At 36.3% G+C, this 15,919-nt stretch overlaps 1 protein-coding gene across 1 annotated transcript; it reads left to right on the top strand.

Moving 5' to 3' along the window:
- Positions 1-211: 211 nt before the first annotated feature.
- Positions 212-9,909, top strand: LOC128673822 (protein cortex-like). Its single transcript, XM_053751942.1, has 9 exons — positions 212-369; positions 2,032-2,145; positions 2,684-2,882; positions 3,430-3,590; positions 4,954-5,102; positions 6,007-6,220; positions 7,155-7,350; positions 7,912-8,049; positions 8,844-9,909. Exons 1-9 carry the CDS (start codon positions 340-342, stop codon positions 8,981-8,983), a joined length of 1,341 nt encoding a protein of 446 aa, XP_053607917.1. The 5' UTR covers positions 212-339; the 3' UTR covers positions 8,984-9,909.
- The last annotated feature ends 6,010 nt before the right edge of the window (positions 9,910-15,919 follow it).

The following is a 15,919-nucleotide window of genomic DNA, read 5'->3' as shown; positions in this document are numbered from 1 at the left end:
GCTGTAATCATTATCGCTGAACTTAGACAGATGCCGACTCGTATCCATGATACATTGCGTAGATGAATACCCAATCCGCAATATTCTTATATAATTTATAATAGCATTGTGGTACATTTTTTATTTTATTTATTTACACACAAATGACATAGATGTTGTTTTTATATAATACGAACATAATCTTAAATAATAACATTTTGTTTATATACGAGGGTAGTCGAATAATTATCGTAATTGCTTTGATAGCAATTAGAAAAAAAAACACACACAAATTGGTTATATTGACATGGTCGGACATAGTTGATTCATTTTATATTATTTGTGTGTCATTATTTTAATATGCAAAGAACAATTTTTGGCAAAAAGACAGTGAGTATTTGGATTAATTTAAAAGTGGTGGTGGTTTAATGGTTATGACGCCCGTTAGTCGAAAGGTCCCAGGTTCGAATCCTACTCGTGTCACATGAGTTTGTATACCAATCTGACTCATGTATAGTCGTTTTCATAGACCACCATCTGCTTCCGATGAAGGAAAACATCGTGAGGAAACCTGCACACTGGTTGATTATTAACTTGTGTGTGAAATGGAGAAGGCAGTGGCAAACCACTCCATTAATAATGCCAAGAATGTTGTTGTGTGTGTTTCATTCCACGTAATGACCACGACCCTCAGCCACGAGGAAATACGACTATAATGATTTTTGTTGTTTGAATTAATTTAAGATGGAACTTCTTGTGAAGTTTGGATTAATTTTGAGATGGAACTTCTAGTGAAGTTTGGATTAATTTTGAGATGGAACTTCTTGTGAAGTTTGGATTAATTTTGAGATGGAACTTCTTGTGAAGTTTGGATTAATTTAATTAAGATGAAACTTCACATGTTGCTACGGAGAACTATTTTGTATTAAAAATACTTTATACTTCACTGACCGTAGTATGTTTGAATGACATTTTTTATCAACTACTTAAAACACCACAATATTCATTGATAAAATGTAAGTATTAGTACCTTATGATAATTTATTTCTACAAAAAAATATATATTACGGCGATAAATATATATTACCGACGACCTCGGTGGCGCAGTGGTAAAGTTCTTGCCACTGAACCGGGAGGACCCGGGTTCGAACCCCGGTCGGGTCATGATGGAAAATGATCTTTTTCTGATTGGCCCGGGTCTTGGATGTTTATCTATATATGTATTTGTTATAAAATATAGTATCGTTGAGTTAGTATCCCATAACACAGGTCTCGAACTTACTTTGGGGCTAGCTCAATCTGTGTGATTTGTCCTAATATATTTATATTTATTTATTATTATTATTATTATATTATTATATTACAGACTGATATTTTCCAACATTTTATATATTTATGTAATAGTATACCGAATAGATCATGTAATAGATTTAGGTAATAATATAGTGAATGTTTTAGTTATTCTATAGGCAGTCAGCTTTTTCACTATATTTTCTAGTGTTAATTAATCGTATTTCTATCTTTTTTTTTTACTTTTAATTTTATTTATTCAAACATTTGAAAAAAAAAGCTGCAAATAATTGTTATTACATTGTTTTTCTCAATTTAACGTTACAAAACTAGAGTGCAACAGCGACTATTTTTAACCCATCGCACCGGATCACCCCAACTATGATTATAATTGCCAACTTTTTGTACGATGTCGACATGATGGGCTAAGTTTAGCGGGCTCCCACTTCATTGAACAAATTCTCAGAACCGACTCGACAATTTTCCAAGAATTGTTGTGGTAGTTTTTCGAACGCCGACCCACCCCGCCAGTTTCTTTTAGAAACTGCCACGTTTTCTTAGAATTTCGTACGTCGTTACTAAGAATAATAGGGCTTTTTCTGGCGATGACATTTGATAGGAACCAAGCATAATTTATTAATATGAGTTTCTGAGAATATTGTGATATTACGACGAAAGGTTGGATATTTTCACCGTAACGAGCGTCATTAGGAGCCTAATTTGTCGGTAAAAAATTAGAAAAAAGGTCTTAAAACTTTTCAGCCGGGTGCGCAGAGACCTAGGGTTGATCGGTTCGTGGCACCAAGGGACTCTTTCGAGGAATTGCGGCTGCGCAGTTCCTGGAACACGAGGGAGCGATGCAACCATGACATCTGGGTAAGTCTACTTCAAGTCGTAGTAAAAATTCAATCAATGGTTGGCTCCATTGATAGATTATTTACATTTCGTATACAGGAGATTTTTGTTTAGTTTTGCTTCTGAAAAGTATTTCAAAGCTTGATTGGCAGAAATGTATTTATTACAATTATTTTTGAAGTTTTTAATGTCTTGTCAATATACATATAAGAAATGTAAGGACTAATAAACAAATGGAAGAAGAAGTCACCAGAAAAAAATATATATCATTTTAATATCTAACTGCCCGGATCCGGGCGCGTCCATCAGAATTTTGGAATCAAAAGTATCTTGCGTGCTACTATAGTTATTGGAGTTTTGGACCACTTGTATACGAAATTTCACTAAAATATCTCCCGCCAATAGGTTTTGTGCGATCAACATTAACCTGGATGTCGTAAGAGGCTATCAAAGGATATTAAAGCCTTAACAGCTGATAGTCAAAAACAATATTCAACACAACACTCACGCATTTTAATTAGCATGTACAATATTATTGAATCAAAATGTTGGTTTTCAGGTTGCTAAATATCTACAAAAGAAGAATTACACGAGCTACCTAGACGAAGCATTTGGACTGGAGACTTTGGCTGGTCAGAAAAAAAAATTAAATACCAAAAATGGCTCCGTTGAGCCCTGGCCTTGCGCGCCGCGGAAAAAGAGGTACCTGTCTTCGGCTGACAGCATACTGGATCTCCCGTCTTATAGCAATGCACCATGTAAGTGGTAATATTGAGCCGGCAATGGATTATCGGCAAACAGTTCGACGAACTCATTCTGATGACTTCATTTCGACGTACATTGCTGGTGTTTCGCTGCGATAATAAAAAGTATCAAACTACGCAATGTAATGTAAAAAGAACTGTTCTACTATTTACACAAGACAATATAGGTTAGTTTTGCAATATAGGTAGTTTTGACGAGCTCGGTGGCGCAGTGGTCAAGTTCTTGCCACTGAACCGAGAGGTCCCGGGTTCGATCCCCGGTCGGGTCATGATGGAAAATGATCTTTTTCTGATTGGCCCGGGTCTTGGACGTTTATCTATATATGTATTTGTTATAAAATATAGTATCGTTGAGTTAGTATCCCATAACACAAGTCTCGAACTTACTTTGGGGCGAGCTCAATCTGTGTGATTAGTCCTAATATATTTATTTATTATTTATTTTATTTATTATTTGCTCCAAGAAAGTTTGTACCTTTATGATTTCGTATACCAGATATTGAACCATCGATTCGTTTCGATAACATAACTCCAATTGCAGTTCCCGACCTCCTGGATTGGAGCAACGACAATATTATAGTGGCAGCGCTGGGCCGGCACTACCACAAGTGGAGCTGGCGTACGCAGAGTCTCGTCAACTCTGGGTACTCCCAGCAGGAGATACAATGCTGCAAGTTTGATCCGAGGGGGGAGTTATTACTGGTAAAATCATCATTTTTTTTTAACCCCCGACGCAAAAAGAGAGGTGTTATAAGTTTAACTGCTAAGTGTGTCTGTCTGTCTGTGTGTGTACGTGGCACCATAGCTCATCAACGGGTGAAGCGCATGGAAGCGGTTTTTGTATTTGATAGCTAATATTTATGCGGTGGTTCGTAGATTAGGTTTCATCAAAATCGGTTCAGCCGTTCAAAAGTTGTAGTGAAATGAATATTGAAAGTCGGAGGTTTTTTAATTTATCAAACAAATAAACTTGTGATGCCCCTAGACTTGGGGCAATTACCTTCTGTTTAAATGGATAGAGTATGGCCTATGACCCACAACACGAGCTGAATGTTTTACCACTGCAAATACTTGGGTGCTGCCGGGGGGAACTGGTCAGCTCGATCTTTTATTAAAAGTTTTTTTTTTTGTTTGGTTAATTATACATATATATATTTTTTCCTTACATCAGCACTTGATCACTATCATAATATGTTTCAGTATACCTTTTGACTTTATTGTGTATTTACATTGTTATATTACTGATAAAAAAAATATACATAAACTTATATTTAAAAAATGGTAAGCCCTTCTGGCATAATAGGGACCAACACTGTTTGAATGACTTTCTTTCGGCATTTCTTCTCAGCAGTGGTCGTTCCGAAATGCTTGTAGTTCGTAGCTTTGGTAAACATCATTTAATTTAGAATATGATGTGAAAAAGTGCCTGTGAAGGCCTAATTTCTGAATAAATGATTTGATTTTGATTTTGACACTAATCTCTCTTGAACCCTTTTATAGCCTAACTTAATACCAGATATACTACTCGGCTCGACAGGTCGCCAATCTTTGACGCATTCCGCATAGGTATGTATGCGGAATCCGTCAATGATTGAAAAGATTTGTAAAGAAAATATAATGTCATTGAAAGCGGTAAAGAAAAACTCTCATATAAAATACACAATGTTCATACATTCGTGTCGAAATCGAAGTTTGATGATAATGTGTAGCCGGCACAAAACGAAAGCGAATAGAATAATTGTTTCATATAACATGACATAGAAGCTTTGACCTAATCCTAACTAATATTATAAATGCGAAAGTATGTTTGTTTGTCACCTCTTCCCGCTCTATTTACTCAACCAATTTTCTTGAAATTTTGCATACATGTAGTTTTAAGTATGGAGAACGACATCGGGTACCTTTAATCCCGCAAAAAATACTGTTTCCGTAGAAAATTCAAGATAGCGAAGCCGCGTGCAAAAACTTAATTATATGTTGTTTGCCGTTGACGTATCCTTAAATCAACCATAAATTTTAACGCAACTATAGTAAAATATTTCTATAGTAAAATTAAATTATTCAGCTGGGAACGAATCCTCGTATGGTGGAAGTCCACGACAACATTAGCAGCAAGATGATCACGGCCGCTTTCTGCCGATGTCCAAGAGACATCAAGCCGCACTGTAGTATCACAGCCCTCGACTGGAGCCCTACTGGCAATTCCTTTGTCACGTGAGTATGTCTCACTAACTGTATATGTGACGTTAGTAACATGATAAGCTGCTTTCTGCTGATCTTCAATTTTTTTTCTTTTAAAAGTCCAAGCCTATGTCACTCCTGAATATTTCGCCTATCTCTGTGCCAAATTTCATCAAAATCGGCCCAGTAATTTTTGAGATTATTCATTACAAACAAAAAAAAAATACAAATCGTTCCTCTTTATAATATTAGTATAGATTACACCATTTATTGCAATAACTGCACGGTCATCAACATTACCATTACAATATTTTACCTCTTAGCTGGTGGTCACCAGCTGAACATTCGACACCTCAATTTGTTAAAGATTAGCACATTTGAGTAACGACCTGCGCTTAAACACTGTCGAATAGTATGGCGTTAGCAGGTGTAAACTATTATAAAACCAATTTTATTAATAAGAAAATATTTTACATCTTTCCCATGCAAAAACTTTTTAATTTTCGCATTAGATTTAGCCGCGTATAACATTTTTAATTTCTTATTATCTATAGCTGATTCCCGCGACTTCGTTCGCGTGCAGAACAAATTTTGATAAGGAGTCAAAATAATTAAGGGGTAAAAAAAATATTTATATACTATATTGGGGGTGTTTCCTTCGAACGCCACCAACATAAAAAGACCTGAAGAGTTACTTGCCCTGGAGAAAGTCGCCCCATCCCGGCTTCATTCGGGTAATACTATAATAGCACTATTTATTTTAAAACCCGCATCAATCCCTTGTTAGTTTTAAAGATCTAAGCATATATAGGGACAGATGGACCGCGGGAAGCGACTTTGTTTAATACTATGATTTGGAAGCGTTTAAACTGGAGTTACACGTTAGCTGTAAAAATGTCAACTATGTCATTTATATCCATTTTATAATATTTTTCAGGGGCTGTTCCTTCGGCACGATATCCTCCTTCACCAGAGACGCTTTGCCAATAGCTCACGTGGGGTATATCCGCAAAACGGTGCTAATGATTCGTGTATCTCCGGACGCGCGACTCCTGGCGGCCGCTGTCGTCAACCGCAATTCGATCATAATTTATCTTTGGCCAGACTTGGGTGTGGTGTCCAGTATTGCATCGCCTGATTGGGATACACAGGTATACCTATTTATATATATGTATAGGTAGACTGTATACTTATTTGACGACCTCGGTGGCGCAGTGGTAAACTTCTTGCCTCTGAACCGAGAGTTCCCTGGTTCTATCCCCGGTTAGGTAATGATGGAAAATTATCTTTATCTGATTGGTCCGCCTCTTGGATGCTTATCTATATATGTATTTGTTATAAAATATAGTATCGTTGAGTTAGTATCCCATAACACAAGTGTCGAACTTAATTTGGGGCTAGCTCAATCTGTGTGATTTGTTCTAAACTAGCGATTTAACTAGGGTCTAGGAAACTAGGGTCCTAGGATCAAATCATTAGTTTAGTTATGGCTTACTATTATCATCAGCCTATTGCAGTCCACTGCTGGACATACGCCTCTCTCTAAGTACGGATATGATTTTACAACCAACCGCCTACTTGACGTCAATCCTCCTTAGGAATGCTTTTGTTGCCGATCTTTTCCTTTTATCGTCTCATACAACGTTAAGGATGACTATTAGTCCTGTCCTAGGCCGCGACCACAAGCCGCTTCTTCACCTCATCAATGTAAAACAATAAGGGCCTGTTTCATCACTTGCTGATAAAGTATCTGATAGACTACATGTAACATATTGAACAGATAGCAAATTGTGTTTCAGAAGTGTTGAATAGGTTAGGAATAGTAAATGTTGATTTATCTAGCAGCTACTTTATCTGTCTGATTACAACATGTTTTATCAGAATGTGAAACGGACACTAAGTAAAAATCGTATTTGCATGATTTGCTTATCATGTTGCATGCAATGGTTTCGGCAAGATATGGCTAAATGAAATGTACCAGATTGGTTAACATCAGGCAGGGAAGTGGAGGAGACTGACACGCCTAACCGACCGCACATAAAGTGAGATAAGGGTATAATGATGAAAGAAAACTGTCATGCTCAGGTATTCGCATGGCACCCGTGGCGGACGTCGTTCCTGGGCGTGGCCGCGATGCACGGCGACGTGTCTCGGCTGGCAACATGGGACATCAACGTGAACACTATGAGCCACGTGACCCTGAGTCACAGCCAATACATCGTCGACACACTCCTCTTCAGCCAGAGGACTGGGGAGATGGTGCTCAGTCTGTGGCATCCAAGTGAGAATTATATTGATTAATAATTATAAACCTAAAAACCTTGCTCTGGAATCACACTATCTATTAGTGAAAATCCATGAAAAAATTTTGAGTTTCACGCAATAGACAGATAGACAGACGCGGCAAAGAACTTTGTTTTATAATATGTAAGGATGATTGAAGCGGTGGTGAAGTGGTTAGGAATGGTTAGGAAACCCACCTGTGCCCACTGGTCCCAGGTTCGACTCCCACTTATGCCACGTGAGTTTGTATAAAAGTCATTTATAGTGGTTTTCATCGACTACCACTTGCTTCCGGTGAAGGAAAACATCGTGAAGAAATCTAATATTTTATATTTATTATAATTTATCATCATACTGTATAAGATGGAAGCAATCGCAAACCATGTGTTTCATTCCACTTAATGACCACGACCTTCAGCCATGATGAGTTCGACTGTAAATAAGTTTATTACCTCATCGATAAGCAGAAAAAAATGAAATTTTAACAAATGTCCATTGGCTGCGGTGTTTGCTTACCATCAGACCGTTTGATGATTATAAAAAAATGCCTCATTTTCAGACTCAATTTATCCAAGAACCAATTCGCACCTGTTAGTGTTGAGCGACCCAGAGACGGTGGTGGACCAATGGGGGGAGGGCCGGAGCGGTCTGGACCGCGTCAGGACAATGGTCTTCAGCCCTGATGGCACTAAACTAGGTAATGATCATCAGAGTCATTCAGAAAGTAGCAGACGCGACTGGGATCCCTTTTTTCGCATACATTTTTTAACCTAATTTAATTTAGCATAACGAGTTAAACAAATATTTTTTTGACATAAGAATATTTTGAAATTATTTTTTGGCATACCTTTTCAATAAGCATAATTATAGTTTAGGCTAATGTATTTTAACATAATTTTCATTTGCATAAAGCTATAGTGTAGCAGTAGGTTAGGGTGCGGCGGGGTGGACCTTGGGCCACCCATAAGCCGCCAATATGCTTTAGAATATTATGCTCAAAAAGTATGCGTAAAAAAAATTGTGCCTAAAACATTATGCCAAATTAATATTGTGCGTAACTATTATTATGATAAATAAAATATGCCACGTTACGATATAAAATTGTATACGTATAAAAATAGGGAACCGACGCGACTTCATTCGCTTAGACTCTATGACGCCATTGCATTTTAAATACGAAAGTGAGGACGTTTGCCACCTGTTTACGACTAACCTTCCGATCTGTCTTCATCGATCGAGTTAGCCCCAGTTGTAAAACTTGTGTTATGGGACACTAACGACATAATGTGTTACAACTTAAACAAAGATCGTCAAATGTCGAGGCAATGGATTTTTATCTATATTATGATAAGACAGATAGATAGATAAACATCGAAGCTATCGACACGACACTTATAACGATATTTTATAACTTAAAAAAAGACATACAAAGATGAACATCCAAGCTAACGATACACTTGAAAAACTTGAAATAATTTTTAATGTTTACAGCGACAGCAACAGTGGATGAAGACCTCATAATATGGAATTTTCTTCCAGAAGATTCTGCGAAGTACAGACCCAGTTCAAGAAGGCTATCAGCCTTACCGGTCTACCTAGACGAAACCACATATGGTCTTTCCATCCGATAGCATACCATTGATTGGTTTAGCTTCAATTTTACTAGACTGGCCGACGAATAACAATCATTCGAATTATTTCCACGGTGGAACTACAAAATTTACGTTCTAGTTCCATTTTTCCCTTCTGAAATTTATTTGGAACGAATGGGAAAAAACCTGATTATTTCCATCATGGAACTAGGTGATTTAATTAATGCGAATTGTTGTTCATGTACGTATTTTATGTATGTATGTAAAGTTGTTCAATACAGTATAAAAAAATATATAGCAACAAATCATACAGATTGAGTTATCCCCAAAGCAAATTCGAAACTTGTGTTATGGGATACTAACTCAAAGATACTATATTCTATCATATATACTTAAATAGATAAACACCCAAGACCCAGGTCAATCTGAAAGTAATCATTTTCCATCTTGATTTGACCGGGGATCGAGCCCGGGACCTTCAGTCCGGCATGATGACCATTAAGGTCACGGAGGTCGTCTAATATTATACATATATATGCAAATTATATTATCCCAAACCTGTTTCTAAGGGGCTAATCTTGACAAATGTCTATTTATAGTGATATCCTAAACAGACATTTAATGATATCCCGGGTATCAATAGGTTATGTGACATCTAAAAATGCACTCTGTTTATTTTTTGGTTTGCGTAAAATTGACGTTTTGTTAACTTTCTATCATCCGTGCTGGAATGCGAGAGAAAAAAAATCAACCTATTTAAATTAATTTAAAAATGATCGTTATCACCACCGCTTAAGAGTTCATGGTTAACTTGACATTATTTTTGGTTATACTTTTGGTTGACCGTACCTCTAAAATTTGAAACGAGGTTAGTATTCATTTCATTAATATTATGTGTAATAAATTTTATGAATGTGTTAAGTATTTGTTATAATAAAATCCAATTAAAATTATTATGTTCTTGAGCCTCATATTTTATTAATTCTCTTACTCTTACCGATGCCAAATAAGATTATTATATTTATCTGCACTGCCATAGAAAAATTATATTTTTATAAAACAAACCTGTTCGAATGAAATTTTAAAAGTCAAAGACAAAGTATTTATTCAGAAAGAAGACCTTTATTGGCAGATTCAAATTTTAAAATAAATAGTACCAGCTCCGTCCTGGGGCTTCGCTCCCGTGGGAATTTCGGGATAAAATGCAATGAAAGGTAATCTTGTGTGTTTCCGGAATGAAAGGTAATCTTATCTCAAACAACTTACGGAATTTAAAGAAGATCAAGTAGATCAAGCGTGAAAGGTAATAAACAAATTAAATTTCGCTTAATTAGGATGCTGTATCACAAAACTGTCATATTATCTCATTCTGAAAATCATCTTATTAAAATAAAATCTTATGTATTTTGAATGAATATTACAAAAAGATAAATAGAAAATAATACAAATAATACAACTTCATTGCGTATTTCTTGATTAACAGCAAGTTACATTCAATGCTGGCCACAAATCGTCCTGGTGAAACATGAATATAGTCGTAACACACAGTTCTCACACTGTAAACAAATCTAGAATTTACCTCCAGCACACACCATCAAAAACTTTAAAGAGGCGCATTTCCGAGACTCGTGCGCGTCCTATATTAACAAATGCTAACTTCTATATTATCTTCAAGGAGCTTGCAAACAAATGGAGTCTGGAACATTGCAACAAGCTTTTCAAATGTGACGACATCTACCACGCCACATTCGCGACGATGCAGACGCAATTCACAATTCTTTTGGAATGTTCACTAAATCCCAGGCATATTTTCATAGAAGTGGGCCCTTAGACATGCAGACACACGCACATGCAAAAGTCGACTAAAAGCATCGACAAATATATAATTTAAAAAGTTATTAAAAATGAAACGGTAGCTAAGCAAAAATTTAACTGGACGAGTTACATTTGCCGTATGCATTGTCATAATATTATTGTCTATTTATATTGTTTATTATTGTCATCTCATAATAGTAAGTATTATTGACGACCTCGGTGGCGCAGTGGTAGTTCTTGCCACTGAACCGAGAGGTCCCGGGTTCGATCCCCGGTCGGGTCATGATGGAAAATGATCTTTTTCTGATTGGCCCGGGTCTTGGATATATGTATTTGTTATAAAATATAGTATCGTTGAGTTAGTATCCCATAACACAAGTCTCGAACTTACTTTGGGGCTAGCTCAATCTGTGTGATTTGTCATAATATATTTATTTATTTTATATTTGTTCCGAAAGATGGAGCCACATTCTTACAACGTGGACTGATAGGCTCGGAAACTGAGGTAAGCCTAGGACTAGATAGTTGAAAACTGAAAGATTTTGACAAGACATGAATTGATAAGATCAGAGATATTGATCAGAGATATTTGCCTATCTATAAAATAAGCTGTAACTATTAAAATATATGTTGAGCTAGATATTGAGCTATGCTAACTACAGTTTACTCACTGACTTCGGTATAGTGCTTTATCTACGTTCCCGTAACAATTTCGGGAATCAACTCTTAATGCAAGGAACCCACATAATAAATTTCAACGCTGTCTCCCAATAATCTACTCCCTGCACGCGAAGAGACGTATGAGAAGTTTCTTCGAAATTAAATCAAACCATTGATTAAAACGCTCCTGTTTTAATAAATTATATGACCACATTAATTTAAAACTGATAAATCATATTTGTTCAAACGAAAAAATAAAATTTATGTTATCAAAACTCCATTTGGTTCGTAGCTCCCAACTCCGGGCGCATGAATGGCGCTCGCTGCAGAGTCTACAATGAAATAATAAATTAGGCATCCTTATTGGAACGTCTGGGCCTGCCTGTGCCCTCGACGACTCAATGATGACTGCGCATGCGCATGCCCGAGTTATGGGAACACGGGGACGGAGAATGAGCTGCTGTCAACTGTGGAATTCAATGGAATTGATCGTTTGATGTGTTAGTCCAAATACAAATCGAATTATATACATACAAGCGGCTCGTCCTGGCTTAGCTCTAGTAAAACAATGAATTATACACCTCAACCTTCTTGGGAAATCACTATTTATAAGTGAAAATCGCATGATAATCCGTGGAGTAGTTTTTAATTTTATCGCGGACAGACAGACGCGGCAGAGAACTTTGTTTTATATTATGTAAGGATGTAAGGATGAGAATGATGCTTGTAGTTTGTGATATATGTGATACGGGATAAGCCTTCTCCATCTGGCTCTGGCAGAATGGATAAACTCAAGAACTGCTGCCGGCTTGATGTCGTCAAGCCTAACAACCCTTGTTTTTAACTTAGTTGTCTTGTGTGTATGTGTGTGTGTGTGTCACCACTGAAGAAAATGAAATGGTTCTATTCTACCTCAGATAGGTACAGTTCCAATAGTAGGCTATGATGAATTAACCTAATTATACTTTAGATATAAATAAATAAATATAAATATATTAGGACAAATCACACAGATTGAGCTAGCCCCAAAGTAAGTTCGAGACTTGTGTTATGGGATACTAACTCAACGATACTATGTTTTATAACATATACATGTATAGATAAACATCCAAGACCCGGGCCAATCAGAAAAAGATAATTTTCCATCATGACCTGACCGGGGATCGAACCCGGGACCTCTCGATTCAGAGGCAAGCACTTTACCACTGCGCCACCGAGGTCGTTAATATTTAGATATTGCAAAATATTCGTCTTTGATGTTTTAAAGAAGCATTTCAAAGTTATAAACATGTTGGACAAAATTGCCAGTAATAATATCTATCAGTAATAGTATATATCCAGTAATAGTATATATCCAGTAATAATCTTCAACGAATTTTAGTTGTCTATGACCTTGCGCTTTATAGATATAAATTGTTGGCTTTGAATCAACATCCAATCAGTGATGTCCATCAGAATGGTGAAATGACTATGACTTCTAAATCTACACTAACTAACAATAATACGTCTACACACTGTCTGCACGAGAAGAAGCGGTGGTGGTGTAATGGTTAAGACGCACGAAGGGTCCCAGGTACGAATCCTACTCGTGCGCCATGAGCTTGTATACCAATCTGACTCATGTAGATTTCATTGACCACCACTTGTTACCGGTGAAGGAAAACATCGTGAGGAAACCTGCAAACTGGTTCATTACTTAATTATTTATGCAATAGAGAAGGAGAATGGCAAATCACTCTATTAATAGTGCCAATAAAGTTGTTGTGCGTGTTTCATTCCACGTAATGACCACAATCCTCGATAATATGACTTTTAAATTCTACACAAATATATTAAAGAGGAAGTATATATGTGACCAGGTGGGCCGTATGCCTGCTTGCCTACTTGGTGGTATATAATGTTTCACTAAATATATAAATAAAATTAATATATGTAACATCTTATCTCACCTACATATCCAAATGAATAAACGGGCTAATTAGTCGACTACCTAAAATGGCGGTGAAAAGTCATGTCAGATATCTTTAGGCAACTTGTATTAAAGTTTTCACCAGGCTATTAGCATATTTTTTATTTTCTCAGAATATTTTTAACTAATACATTTTTTTTTATTTATTTCTTCTCGTGTTTATTTATTTTTTACCAACTTCAAGACTACACGTTAAAAATCCCAGCGATTAATTATCAACATCCTCAGACTCTGTCTACCCTGTGAAGGATAAAATACGTAAAAATTATGTGTGAGAATCTAAATTACGTTATCGGTATGCGTCTTATTAATCTACTTATGTTTCGTTAAAGTGATCGGGGTGTAATTTACACTTAACTTTTTGTTTTCAATTTATTTTAACAAGTTTCTAATTTAGATGTTCCTCGATACCCGAGTTCAATTTTATTTAAAGATATTCTATTTTAGGATCACCGCGCACAACAAAAATTCTTCTTCTTTACAGTCGTATTCCTCATGGCTGGGGGTAGCGGTCATTACGAGGAACACACAACAACTTTCTTGGCACTATTAATGGAGCGGTTTGCCATTGCCTACTCCATTTCACACACAAGTTAATAATCAACCAGTGTGCAGGTTTCCTCACGATGTTTTCCTTCACCGGAAACAAGTGGGATCTATGAAAACTATGAGGGCAAAATCTAGTAAGAAATAATTGCTCAACATGGATGAGATTTAGACTACATTAAAACGTCGACTTGTAATTTTTCACTAATAATAAAATAGCTCTTATATAATAAAACACTTGTGTTTGAAGCTGTGGTGAAAGAAAGAAAGAATTCATTTATTCGGCAAACACATAAAATCCAAACATTAACACTTAAAGGTAAAGTACAAAAGGGTAACGAATATAGATCGAATACAATATTGTAAGCCGAAATGGCGACCAGCTCAGCATGGTGCCGTGGTATCGAGCCAAGGCGCTGATTTTCAGCTGGAACCAAGTAAAAAAAGTAGGTAAGGTGGCAAAATAAACAAGTTAATATGTACGGAAACAGAAACAAACAACAGCAAACATTGAGACTAGATAGGAGATGAGATGAGTGATGAGGAGGGTGGTGTAATGGTTAAGACGCCTGCCTGTGGATGGAAAGGTCCCGGGTACCTACTCGTGCCACATGTACCACATGAGTTTGTATACCAATCTAACTCATGTATAGTAGTAGTTTTCATCGATCTCCCTTTAAAAATTCGAAATCCCAGGTTCATGTTGACTTAATAATCTTTCTAAAAAGACGAAAGAAATGACTTAATTTTCATGCTTTTGTGATTCTTATTATTGTTTCTTAATATCTAGGTACATTAAGAGTGAGACGCGGTAGCAATTTAGTGTGCGACGCACCTTACATAGTAGCTTCTTAATTAGCAAATCGGTTAAGAACCTATTAATCCTGGATCTATTTAATGAATATGGCCATAAAAGGCGGCAAGCAGTGTCTCGAGCGCACATAGGGAGTTTTACTATGTTGTAATCAAATACTTCATTAATGCCAATGATCTTACGACAGAGGCGTGTGGTTCCGACCTAAAATAGTACCACTCAATATCTCCTCTAATTCGAAGAAAAAGGGACACATAGCCTTGGCAGCTGACAGGAAACAGTAGTATTCCAAAAGAGATTATGTCAGGTGACAAATCATCAGCCGATATTTCGATATCATAAAATTTATTTTTTGTACTGGTCCCGGGCTTAGCGGCCCCGCAGCCCATAATGACGCGGGAACATGCGAAGATGACAACTAACAAGCATATTATATCGACCAATATCCCACTAATATTTTACGTTTGTAACTTCATTTTATCCCGAAAGTACGCGATTCCCGTAAATTTTGGCCAAAAAGTGATGTTATTGTACATAAAAGTAAATAATCGAATGTTTAAATAATTATAACCTATGATAAACCACAGATAACATCGCAGAGAGAAGCTAGTTATTAATAAGAATTAGTGTCTTAAATGTTCGTTAAAAATAATATAGTAAATGTTATCACAAAATTAAGCTGCTTGTTAAAGTTAACTTTAAAAGTTAATGTAATTAAAAGATCTTTGTTAGTAGATTAATATAATTTATTTTTCTTGTAAATTTTATTATATAAAGTCACGTATGAATAAATGATTAAAAATGTAATATCATTAGCATTACATAGTACAAAACATAGACTAAGGGACACACAGCTGGAAACAATAGCATTCCCAAGGAGTTTTGACGTCGGGCAGGCGGCTTCGCGGATTCACAATCCCGAACGCATCCGGGAACATGCAGAGATGAGAGTCAGTATAAAACATAGTCGCTTCACGCTGTCTGTCTGTCCCTATGTATGCTTAGATCTTTAAAACTACGCATCGGATTTTGATGCCGGTTTTTAGATACTTAATAGTTTAGATGTATGTATATTTTATTCTGCCTTTTTGGTATACACAAATACGCCCATGTATAATAATTTAGATTTCAGTTTGCTATATCAAATAAACAATTTTTCTTTCTTCCTTTT

The sequence above is a fragment of the Plodia interpunctella genome, chromosome 11 (assembly GCF_027563975.2).
Source record: "Plodia interpunctella isolate USDA-ARS_2022_Savannah chromosome 11, ilPloInte3.2, whole genome shotgun sequence".
NCBI classification, from domain to species: domain Eukaryota; kingdom Metazoa; phylum Arthropoda; class Insecta; order Lepidoptera; family Pyralidae; genus Plodia; species Plodia interpunctella.
The sequence above is the reverse complement of the archived record's forward strand: the minus strand, read 5'-3'. Positions and strand labels throughout refer to the sequence as shown.

What these genes read in the sequence shown, in the direction of transcription:
- LOC128673822 (XM_053751942.1), top strand. Translation starts at nt 340, where the DNA reads ATGCAAAGAACAATTTTTGGCAAAAAGACA. An exon ending in CAATTTTTGGCAAAAAGACA is followed by an intron (nt 370 to 2,031) that starts GTGAGTATTTGG and finishes AAAACTTTTCAG; the next exon opens with CCGGGTGCGCAGAGACCTAG. An exon ending in ACTGGCAATTCCTTTGTCAC is followed by an intron (nt 5,103 to 6,006) that starts GTGAGTATGTCT and finishes AATATTTTTCAG; the next exon opens with GGGCTGTTCCTTCGGCACGA.